The 12,184-nt window shown below is 38.6% G+C and overlaps 1 protein-coding gene across 3 annotated transcripts in view; it reads left to right on the forward strand.

Moving 5' to 3' along the window:
- LPIN1 (lipin 1) overlaps nucleotides 1-12,184 on the forward strand; it is a 55,241-nt gene that overhangs the window by 17,145 nt on the left and 25,912 nt on the right. For 2 of the 3 annotated variants that reach the window (XM_050315281.1, XM_050315282.1), the window contains exons 2-7: nucleotides 608-808; nucleotides 2,116-2,211; nucleotides 3,412-3,749; nucleotides 4,100-4,219; nucleotides 9,388-9,517; nucleotides 11,430-11,739. In XM_050315281.1, the coding sequence (XP_050171238.1) occupies nucleotides 608-808; nucleotides 2,116-2,211; nucleotides 3,412-3,749; nucleotides 4,100-4,219; nucleotides 9,388-9,517; nucleotides 11,430-11,739 (1,195 nt within the window). Of the gene's footprint in view, nucleotides 1-607; nucleotides 809-2,115; nucleotides 2,212-3,411; nucleotides 3,750-4,099; nucleotides 4,220-5,322; nucleotides 5,431-9,387; nucleotides 9,518-11,429; nucleotides 11,740-12,184 lie in introns of all 3 variants that reach the window. The other variant, XM_050315283.1, reaches the window with a different exon arrangement.

Consider the following 12,184-nt stretch of genomic DNA (forward strand, 5'->3'; position numbering starts at 1 on the left):
GAAGAACTCCAGTGTTCAAGCACTCTGGATTGAAGGTTGCTTGTCCAACCTTAATGCCCATCTATTGTCTGTATGTATTATAATAATCTTTTAATGGGAGAAATCCCTGTAAAGTGGGAAAACAGTCTTTGACTTCAGCGCAGTGGAAAATTAGATCTGCTTAAAACCATTCACTTGTCCTGCCCTTAAAAGCCTGTGGAAATAATGAGAAAAGTATGTTTGGTGTTGAGGGCAAATAAATGCTAGGAGGAGATGTTATTCTGGAAGTAATGCTTTTCTCTTCAGAGATAATTGGAGGTATTTATGAGCTTCAGAGTCTAAAAGTCTGACAGTGGTTTTGTAGGCAACTGATTTTAATGAACTTTTGTAAGCTGTTACAATTTGCTGACTTACAAGGTCTCATTCGCTTTTTTTTTTTTTTTTTTTTTTTTAAAGCTCTTTACAAACGTGCATCAGCTGTAAATAAGTTAGGTGGGAAATCCTGATTCTATGTACAATTGTTAATTTGTGAAAGAGAATACCCCACTGCTGGATTCTTCATCTCTCAAATATCTCTAAAATAGAAATCAGGGATCAAAATCTAATTTGTTCTGTGTTTGCCTTTCAGGTCCAAACCATGAATTACGTTGGACAGTTAGCAGGGCAGGTATTTGTAACTGTGAAGGAGCTCTATAAGGGGCTGAACCCAGCCACATTGTCGGGATGTATAGATATAATTGTTGTACGTCAGCCAGATGGAAATCTTCAGTGTTCCCCTTTCCATGTTCGCTTTGGGAAAATGGGAGTTCTACGTTCCAGGGAGAAAGTGGTAAGAAAATTGAGAATTTCTGTGTGTTTTGTTTTTGAGTTAACTCTAATAGCATGAAGATTACTGAATGTGCTGTGGTTTGCTAATCAAGGTTTTCTTTAGACATCCTTTATAAAGGGCCTGAATTAAGGCAGGGTTCAGTTAAAAGGGTTGTTACTAATTCTTGCATTTCAGAGCATAATTTATGAGACATTGGCTATAACAAAAACCAAAACAAACCATGAAATCTGTAATGTTTATTTTCAAAAAAGCAAAATTTTGAATGTGTTAATTTGAGTCTATATTAGATTCTGTTAGTGACTGTATTAAAACCCACTTCTTTGACACATTCAATGATAATTACAAACAAAGAGGTATTAGTAAAGTAATAATTTCAGATAATAGAATGTTGAGGTTAACTGAAGCTAGAAAAAGAAGTGAGTACCTTGAAATAAAAGTAACCAGGCTGAATGACATAGTAATATGATATTAGATATGAAGTTACCATTGAGTAATGGGTGGCAGGTTATTTTAGGAAATATTTTGTAACTACATACAGTCTAGGTTCTGATGTAGCCATAATGGTTCAGCAGAAAGATCCTAAAGTCAACATGGATATTGTTCAATTCTTACATGGATCAGAAAGAAATTCCAATATTTAGGATGGGTAAAAGTTGAAAATGTAACTGTGCCAATACTGTGTCCTGAAATACAACATAAATGTAGACTTGTCCAAATTTCCAAAAAATTTACAATGAAAATGGAGTTGGTGGCAAGAATATTTATAGGCAAAGAGAGAGATCCTTTGGAGAAGAAATGGAGATAATTAGGGCTGTATACAGTGATGTGATAAATGTGTGGAAGAAATAGACACATGAATTGAATGTAAAATGATTTTTCTTATTTTTGCTTCTCTTAGTGTAAAGAGAAGTCTGTTTAATGAATGTGAAAGACAGCTTTTTAAGAATTTGCATTTGGAAGTACTTCTTGCACAATTAGGCGATGAATTAGAAGAACCAAACAGATTTGTGCGGCAAGTGAAGCATTCAGAACTATATTTAAAAATATTCAGAATTTTATATAATGGCTGTAAACCTTTCTGAGTAAAGGAACAAAACAGGAATGAGCTGAATGAGTTAGGAAAGCATTTTTGTAATTGATTACCTTGTGAAGGGGCAAGGAAAGAAACAGAGAGGTTCACTGTTTTATGTTTATTATAAGATTTTCTACACTTCCCTAAGAAGTGACAGCAGAAGGACAGCTGAACAGGAACTGTATACCTAAAATAACTTTTTTTTTCATATGAGAATATACTTACTTTCTTCCAGGTTGACATAGAAATTAATGGAGAGGCTGTAGATTTGCACATGAAACTAGGAGACAATGGGGAGGCCTTTTTTGTGCAGGAGACGGATAATGATCAGGTAAGAGTCAAAAGTACTTTTAATTCATTAAAAATTTAATGCCTGCTCTTCAGACTCAGTTTTGATTTTAGGAATTTTTGTTGAAAAAATATACTTTTACCCATTTCATGATTTTGAAAGTTTCTGGACAATTTTCTGCTATGGAGATTAAATGCTGTGCTGTTACTTTGGGGTTTCTTTGAGTTTCTGAGATTTGAAAAAATCTAATGTTAACATGTGACTGAAAAATAAATCATATGCATGCCAGTGTGTGAACAGAAATGGCATGTACAGAGTTCACATGCTCCAGAGTTGCGTGCAAAGAGGTTAATGGTCCAAGGACCTGTTTTTTTGTGGAAATCTTTAATTTGAACATATGCACTCAGACAGACTGCCAGTAAAAGTGCACATGCTCTGTAAACATTTGTTCATAGATTAATTCTGGTACTCACTGTAAACATGACCTCACAACTATTATTCATGTGGAATTATATTTAAGTGAGAATGTCTGCTGTGGTTAAATACTTATCTGTATAAATTATGGTCACATTAATTTTGAGTAGTCCACACCTAATGTAACTTAAGAAAATTTTGCAGGCATTTCTCTTCAGATATCCACAAAAATTCTTGTCTATGTCCAGAACAGGATGAGTTTTCAAATTCTTATATTGAGTATGATATTACTTGTTTCAGGTGAGAACTGTGTGCATATGCAGTATTTATTTCTATATCTTTATTTTAAAACTTGTATGTGGCAACAGCTATTTGGTGACTGAAAATTGCTGGAAATACTTCCATGAGTCTTTAGAGATGTGTATATATATGATTGAATAGCAGGATGTTTGTGTGACCTGGTTATAAACCAGTGACCTATCTGACTACTATGTGTCATCTGAGTTGAGAAGGGGAATTGGATTTTACAAAACGCTCAGGTTGTAGACTAAGGTTTTGTTTCTGCTCTGTATCTAGCATGAGGTGGATAGAGACTCATGCCACAACCTGGCCAATATTAGATGCTCAGAAGATGCTCTTTATTAAGAGTATTGTTCCTGGCTTGTCTAAGGAGATGCAGCTGTGGAACAATTTCCATATGCCATAGAAGCATGCTGAACTGAGGAATAAATGACTTATATTTTGATAGTTGTGCACAGGTTTTAGAACCAGTTGTATGACTGGTGAAAGAACTAATATGTTTCATGGTTTGAATTTTTTCTTTTCCAGGAGGTAATTCCTTATCATCTCTCCACATCTCCCATTCTGTCTGAGGGAACTGCTTTAATGGAATCTCAGCTGAAGAGGAATTCCATAGACAGGATAAGAAACCTGGACCCCGGTGCATCCTCACAATTACCACCCCAAACCCATGGATCCCAGTCTTCTACTGAAACACCTCCAGTCTGTAACTCTGTGAAAAAAAGGAGGAAGAAGAGGAGGAAGTCTACCCATAAAATAGACAGCTTAAAAAGAGAAGACACACATGGAGACACATCAGAAGATGAAGATATGTTTCCTATAGAGATTAGCTCAGAGGAAGAAAAAGAACCATTGGACAATTCAAGGTATTGCATTGGAATTAATATATATAATGGAAACCTGGGTTAATATTCCATTCCATGCCTTCCAACAGTAATTTCTAAGTTAGAACATATGGGTGATGAACATGTTACTTTAAGATAAAAGCTTTAGGCTAGAGAGCTATTGGGAATGTTAGTAACAAAAGTAATGAAAATGACAGTGAGAACATAAAAAGAATCCTCTGTGGTGGTGTGAACTAGAAAGTTTGAAACAAATACCATTTCTCTATCTCGTTATAGTTCTTCTCTGCAGTAGGGTTTTTTGTTATTTGATGTATATGACAATTCAGTTTTCAGATATGTTTTTTAAATGTCACGTCTTTCCCCATACTTAGGATCCCTGTTCCAGATGTGTTTGTTGATGATGTATCTGACATAAAGGCTCCTGCGGTTTCTGTGCTTTCTCAATCTGCACCTTACCCTCATTCAGATGGAGAATGGTCACCTCTTCAAAGGTACTTTTTCTAATATTACAGTCTTAGGTAGTACCTTCATCTTCTTTTTTCCATCAAAGTCATCTATGCCAGTGCTGTGTGAAGTCATACTAAAAGTTTTGATAGCAAACATGGTCACTGACCATTGTTAGATGAATGCTTTCTGTAATTGCATTCAGATAGTGTACAAAAACTTTAGGTAAGCTTTGTCCTTGATTCAGAAAATATACAGGTCTTCAAATTCTGAAAAATATTTTTATCTGTTAATGTCACTGTTTGTTTATAAATACTCTAGAGAGGATGAATATTTTGTGAAATGTGAATATTTGCCTGATGCACACACCTTGTAAAGACTTAGGTGGATGCAGGTCTATAAGTCTTTAGTACTCTGAGTGTAATCCTTTTAAGAATTTGAAAGATTGGAATTGATGTATAAAAATAAGATTTTTTTTTAAACGAATAAGAATATGAGCTTTTCATGTCCCTTTTAATATAGACATGAAATATTTATTGTGTGAAAAGGACACATACAGTAATTTGCTTACTTTTTCCTGTATGTGAATTTGTGTGCATGTGTATACGTTTCATGTCAAATCAGAGCATCTTGGACCTCCTTTCTTGTCTGTGGAACCCTGGCAAAAAGGGACAATTTTTACTTTATGTACATTGCATTATAATTCCTATTAGGTCTGTGTATGAGCACCCCCATGCATGTGTGCTCCACATCCTCCATGCAGACTGCTGGAGTACAGCACTATTCACAAGACCTTATGCTAAGAAGTCTAATCTCAATATCCTGCCTCTGTAGTTGAGGGGCTGAGGAAGGGACTGTGAGGAGATTATTTCAGAGCATGGGCTCAATTTAAATGTTTTGAATTGCACTCTGGAAGAAACTTTTTCCACTGTCTGTAAAACTTAATGTGATTGACCTCACCAGTCTGGTGATAGCATATGTCAGTACTCTGTACCTTTGATGGCTTTTGGAACTGTGTCCTCTGTTTGTTTCTTGATTGCAGTATTCTGGATTTTGAAAACTCTAGATGTAATTCAGCATTCAGGTAGCTAATGCAGAAAGAGTTTATGTTAATCAACACTGTTTTTCTTTCTCCCAACATGCTGTCCAGTAAGCCTATAGATTGTGCAGGGCAAACCTCTCTCCTCACTGTTCCAGCAGATGGAGGCCTATCTAACTCTTGTCCTCAACAATCTTCCCACTTTTCTCTTCCAGACAGGTAGAACAGTTGTCCTCTTTTCTGGACTGCTCTTTACTCCTTTTAACATACTATTACGCTTTTAACACATTAATACTCAGTGAACTTCGTTGAATTTATAACTGTACTTACTGCTAATGCAGATGCTTTGAAAGTGACATTGAAAACCACTTCCTCTGCTTGCTTCTTTGTGGGCATTGACTGGAGGTAAGTTACCTTGTTGAATCATCCATTGAACCAGGATGGCTGATATAACCTGGGTTAAAATTCAAGTTGATTGAGATGATAAAAACACCAATAAGGAGGAACATAGCTAATGAAAACTTACATTCCTCTGAAGATTGACTTGTAGCTTTTTACAGTCAGTGTATATTTTAATGACATTTTTATCCCCTGGTTTTCCTGAGTTGTTTGCTCGTGCATAGCTTGCAAAAGTAAAAGCAAAAAAAAACCTCAGAGATTGAGTGATCAATAAGAAATGAAAAACTTGTCATGGGAGGAGTCCAATGCCAAAAGAAAACTCCTCTTCCTTTGTTGTCTGGTTTGGGAAAGGGGAAGACTTTCTGTGTGTTGGACTGCACTGGGGGAGAATGTTGCAGAGTAAAGATGACACAATAGTTAAGGCATCCTGTTGGAGGCTTAGGAGGCTAAGACTTAAACCTTCTCTGTAGGTAGGATTCCTTTAAGGGTGGACTCTTTTCTACAAAAGTAAAATACTTTGAATACTTTTTGTGTTCTCTTAAATTTGAGAAGTCTCAAGATTCTGCAGTCAGGCCCTTTCTCTCCATTAAGTCAGGGGAGAGAGGTCACAGCAACTCAGTTAAAAAACTTAAAGTAGGTGTCTGAATATGACCTCTACAAATCTCCATTAATTCTGGGAGAGCTTTGAGTAATAAATCAGGCTAACTTACTCATTGATTATCTCACCATAGTTGCCATAGGTGCCTGAGGCTGTATCAGAACTGATAATCCTGAGGTTTTCCCAGCTTCTAGGTCTGCCCCTGACTGTGTTGCAGCACCAAGTCAAAGTGAGATCCTGGGATTTTCAAAGCTCTTTGCCTTAGTGTTTTTCATTGCAAGGAAGGGAAGGTGCACAGGTTGGAATGGGGCAGTGGTGTGCTCTGAGTGGCTCCATAAACTTTCCTCTGGAGTTCACCTGTCTTAGAGTCTAGGTAGCTCAAGTGCTGTAGTAACTTGTCTGAGTGAGGCCTTCTCTGTGTCTGCAACTGTTGAAATAAATAGCTGGTGGGTCTTTCAGCAATTTTTTCCCTCCATGTGAAATAAGGAACTCTATTATGGCCACCTAAGAGGAGGATTGGAGGCTCTCAGTTATCACTGTGACATGTACATGGCATAGGCCTCTTTCCTTCTGACTGTGTTTTCATGGGTTTTTTGTCATCAGTCAAGACAGGACTTTTTCTCAGGTTACACTACTGCTTTCTCAGAGATCTTTTTACTTCCAGTGGAAAACACTGCAGAGATCATCACGGTTTGCTATTGCAGAACTGCCAACTACAGACAAAGTTTCCTGTTCTTTGACATTGGATTAGATTAAGTACAATCACAGCTTGTTAAGGAATACATAGGATTGTGACACAAGTATTCATCATTTATGGGATGTGAATCAGAGTGCTGATCTAAATGGCTGAAGTCTCCATTCCTGCTTGTGCAGTGTTGTCAGGATGGGTGGCTCTAGTTTGATCTGAAATATCTCAGCAATCTTTGCAAGGCAGGGGAATTTCAGCTGGGCTGGATCAGTCCCTAACTTAAGGACAGAGGAATTGCATGAGAGAGTTCAGCCCAAGGCAAACCCAAATGTGTGCATCAATCATCAGACAGCCTTTTCCATCAAGAGCCTTCAGAGAGCAGAACTCTGCCTGCTTCAACATACATACATGTAAGTCATGGTCCTCAGTAACAGCCTGGGCACTTCCCTACTGAAAGTACAGTGCTTTCTGGGAAAATTATGGAAAACCAGGTTTCTCTCCACCCCAAATTAGTTTTCTCACTGAAAAATGCAGAGGTTCTAGCTGAAATGGAAACAATACCTCTGTTCTCTCAGGTTGGCTCAGTAATTGAACCTGGACTAAACGTACTCCAAAGGCTAGACTGGAGATTTTTCTAATGTAGTTTGAAGGTTAAAATGGCTGTAGCGCACAGATTAGGGAAGTAATTAAGTAGCAAGACTTCTTTAAATCTAGGTGTTTTAGGTTTAAATTACCAGTAAGAGGATTATTGCTTGCTGAGATTTTCTGAAGTGCCCAGGGTCCTGATTTCCAAAGTTTCAATGCACCCTAAGCATGGAAAATACTGCAAATCCTATGAAATTTTCAGTGGGAGATGTAGACAGTTGCTGAAAAATCCACTATGCATTTCTTGAATTCTTAGAGTTTGAAAATACTTTTAAAATTGCATATTGTGTACTCCTTCATCTGTTAAACTGTAGGTTATACCCTGAGAACTGACAAAAAATTTAAATTCTTAGGACCTAAAAGATCTTCCACGGTGGTATGGCTTGTAAGTTTTATAATTTAATTAGGTAACATAAATATCTGTAACTACAAAGTCATAGCAATTGTCCATATTCAAAGTGTATCTTACTGCAATATAGATGAAAACAATGAATAAAGTAGATAATTAGGTTGCTGTTATTTCAGATGTGAGTGTCAAGTAATCATTTTACTGTGACCAATGAATTCCCTACCAGGTAGCTCTATAGAACTGCCTTTTATTGAAAGAGGGAGATCTTAGAGCAGTATCTGAAAGGGAGAGGGACTTTTGACAAGGGCATGTAAGGACAGCACAAGGGACAATGGCTTTGAACTGAAAGGGGGTAGCTTTAGGTTGGACTTTTGGTAAGAAATTATTCACTCTGGGGCTATTGAAGCACTGGAACAGGATGCCGTGAAAATTTGTGGACTTCCCGTTCCTGGAGGTGTTCAAAGCCAGGCTGGATGGGGCTCTGACCAACTCGGTCTCCTGGCATGTCTTCTGCAGGGTGGTTGGATTAGATGATCTTTAAGGTCCCTTCCAACCTAAACCATTCTGTGATTCTACCTTCATTAAGTTGGGAACTTCATGAGGTAGGAAACCTTTAGTTTTGAGAGTGAAAGTAGCTCAGTCTGGACCTTTGACTTAGGAATGTTGTGGATTATTTTGTAGCTTGTAGTTTTTAAATCAGGATTGGATGAGTATGCCAACACGTTATGGCTCAGACAAAAAATAATGGCCTTTGTTTAGGGGGTTCTGAGTGAAATTCTATGAATTTCTATGAAAGGCAGAGTAGGTAATCAGAATTTTTCCTTTTACCCTTAAAATCAGTGAATCATTTGTTATTAATGACTGACTTGACATCACATTATTGACTTCACCACATTAAAAATATGCTACAAGCTGATAATTTACTAATTAATTATTATATAGCTTATATTGAGTAGTTCTCAAAACAGTTAAGTATGTTGGAATTGAAAGGGATCAAATTCTTTGTGTAGTTCTCCTGCTGTTCTCCATATAAACATGAACAAGTTAGTAGAAAGAAGGAGTCAACTGGATTCCTTAGACTAATCTATTACTTAGTCAGGGTAAGGTGTCTTGTTGATGCAAGTGAGTAATTTCTGCACTTCACATCCATTATAGCAATACTAACAACTATTCATCTGCTGCTGCTGGTACCATCCACATTGTTTTTTCCATACAGAAAACCAAAAATCCTCTGGAAATATTCAGGTCCAGTGTTCTTGTTCCATCTCTTTCAGGTTTTCAAATCCTTAACAGCACTTATTATAAAATGGGTGAGACCTCTGAATACCAGTGTCAGAGGATCCTGAACTGTTTAACCATTTTGTCATCCCTTTATACTTTCAGTTGGCTCATGATTATTTTAATCTTCAATGCTTTGGGTTGGTGGATATCAGTTTGGAAAGTGCTTAGTGCATTGTGATTACTTTTGGTTTTGTAACTTTTTTTGTCTTTCTTTAGCCAATCAGATTCACGCCCTCCTACTCCTCAAAGTGACTCGGAATTAGTCAGTAAACCTATGGACAGAAGTGGACTGAAGGATAATCCCCACATGCACTGGGCATGGGGAGAGCTACCCCAGGCTGCAAAGGTATCCAACGTAATTTGTTTAATTCCTGCTAGCATCTATTGTGCTTTAATGGGGCACATCTGCTTATTCTGCTGCAGACTGCTGAAAAGAGAATGGATCCTCCTTTTACATAAAATTACAGTTTTTTGTGTAAGACAATTGCATCTGACTCCTTAGGAGGTATTGGATCTTACATCATGGATGTTCTCAACAGTGATGATATACAGTAGAAAATAAGGAGTACCTGAGACCTAGTCTTGTAAAAGTTACAAGCTTAAAAAACAGATAAAATCAACCCCAATGTCCTCTGGTAAATTATTGAAATTCATAAATGGTCTTAAGATGGAAATTAGGTGCTTGGTGTTTGCAGTATGCTTCACAAAAATGAAAATGTGTTCCTTGAGTACATAAGCATCCAGAAACACCTGTATTTCTGCATGCCCAGACATGCAATTCTCTTGGCTGAGAGGACTGGCTTGGTGCCATTTGGCCCAGTTAGGAGGTGGGATCTGCAGTGTCCCGGCAGCATTGTCTCCTGTGCTGCACAGTGACTGTGGCAGCTGCGTACGCTGCAGTTCCGTCAGGTCCTGTCACCTCCTTGTGATGGCTGTGGAGTCGGAGCATCTGCATGGGAAAGGGAAAGGGGGAGTTATGTCTGCCCTAGGGTGTGAGAAATAAAGGTCAGGTTTCAGTGGAATATTGTGACTGTGGGAGCTGGGATGGTGCAGGGGTTTGGCCCCTCCTACTGAAGGCTGGCTTCTCTGCAGACAGGAATGCAGGAGAGATGAGGTCACACACAGTATGAAGAAAAAAGAAAATCCTGCTTTGCAGGCCAGGGCAGTGGGTATCCTGCTCAGAAAGAAGGTTTCTGTGTTCTGCTGATGGCACCAGAGTTATAATGGCACTGTTATAATTTATCTTTAATTCACTGTTGGTAACTAGTGACAAAAGCAGGGATGGAAATCCCGAATTCTTAATTTCTTCAGAAGAGCTCTAGTCTCTTCTTATAACAGGCCAAGGATGAGCTGTCCCATCACCTTTGTGTTATTCTCCTCCTTGTGTGTATTAGAAGAAAACTGGGAGCTATTTTCTGCTCATAGAGAACTGATTTAAGTGCACACGTCCATGCAGGAGTTCGAAGTTGGCATTTGCAGTCTAGAATTTAGGGTTTCCTGTCAGCAGATTTAGGCATATCTTTTTTTATCCCAGTCACACAACCTGGCGTGTGTTGCAAATCTTATTCCTGGAGGCTTTTCCCTGTCTGTGAAGTTCCTGTCTCTGTCCTTAGACAAGCTATTCTGAGTTGATCTGGCCATACCTGAACTGGGAGTTACACTCTGGATGCTGTTCATCTTCATGTCAAAGTTGTTTGTTTGCTATGATGTGAAGGTTGTAGCATCTATAGAGTAGGTGCTGTAGTTCAGCTCCCCTCTGTAGGAACACTTCCTATCCTACACTCAGAGAAGATCTGAAATTGTTCCTATAAAATTATTTAAAATCTAAATCTGGGGTATAGATGAATGATGGTGTCCTGGTGCCTGAGAGCATCCTGAGTGTGCAAGGACTTCAGTCTGCACTACCTTCTCCTGTTCGTCAGGGTTACCTTCTGAAGGAAAGCCAAGATTTTCACAGGCAGGGAGAAAGGCAGGGTGGGAGGTGGGATGTGCAGGTGAGTGGAACATGAAGACTGTAGAGCAGATTGCAGAACAAATCTTTCCTTGCCCCAAGATACAGATGAATTCTGTGCAAGCAGACACACAGCAGAAAGGTCTTTAGTGCACTGTAGTCTCCATCTCACTTAGTGATGGCTTTCTGCTGTAGTTGGTTATCTTGAGGATCTCGTCTCACTGGAGTGAACCAAACAGGTTAAACTCTGGCTGTTGCATTTTTTAAGAGCTTTTCTTTATAGTAATCTGCTTAATTTTCCTCACAGGCCAGTTCTCTGCTCAAAGCAAAAGAAACCAGCGTCGTGGATGTAAATCCTTCTGAAAGCACTCACTTTCGGGTCATCCAGAGCTCTCCTATAGAGGAGTTTAATACAGTGTCTCCTTCACCTGCCCTTGGACAAGCAGATGCAGCAACTGCTGATGAAAGTGAGCCCTTACCAGTTGAGACAAATAAGCCAGAGACAGAGTTGCCAGGAGCAGCTGTATCACCGTTGTCTGCCAGTGAAGAAATAAAACAAGCTGCAGCTTGCTCAACCCAACCAACTGGCAAGACAGATTCCCCTTCAAGAAAGAAAGGTAAAGCTGTTGATTCTGCACTTTTATATATATGATTTTGTCTTCAAATTTCATGGTGGTAAAGCACCTCATTGCCATATAAGTTAATCTGTACCCTGAAGACACTTTAAGGTCTGGAAAGGAGCAAGGTTTGGAAGGAGCCTTCAAAATCTGAGTTGTTCAGCAGGCTGTTCACAGGAGATATGTATTAGATAGAACATTCTCTTTGATCTGGAGTTTTTGGCAGCTCTGTGCATAAGAGGAAGACTGTGAGCAAAACTTGCTCCTGTTTCACTCATGTGTGATAGATTCAGGGGTTTCACTCTGTAGATCAGCACTGTAGATCTGCTGGTTCACCTGAGTTATATGTTGGTGGTAACTGTGGAAACTCTGCTCTAGTAAAACATTGTAGTATGTCTTTTGCACAAACAACAGATTTGCCTTAAAATGAGGTGATTTTGTTTCA

This window comes from Myiozetetes cayanensis, unplaced genomic scaffold, assembly GCF_022539395.1.
Source record: "Myiozetetes cayanensis isolate MyiCay16 unplaced genomic scaffold, myiCay2020 scf2-11, whole genome shotgun sequence".
Lineage (NCBI taxonomy): Eukaryota > Metazoa > Chordata > Aves > Passeriformes > Tyrannidae > Myiozetetes > Myiozetetes cayanensis.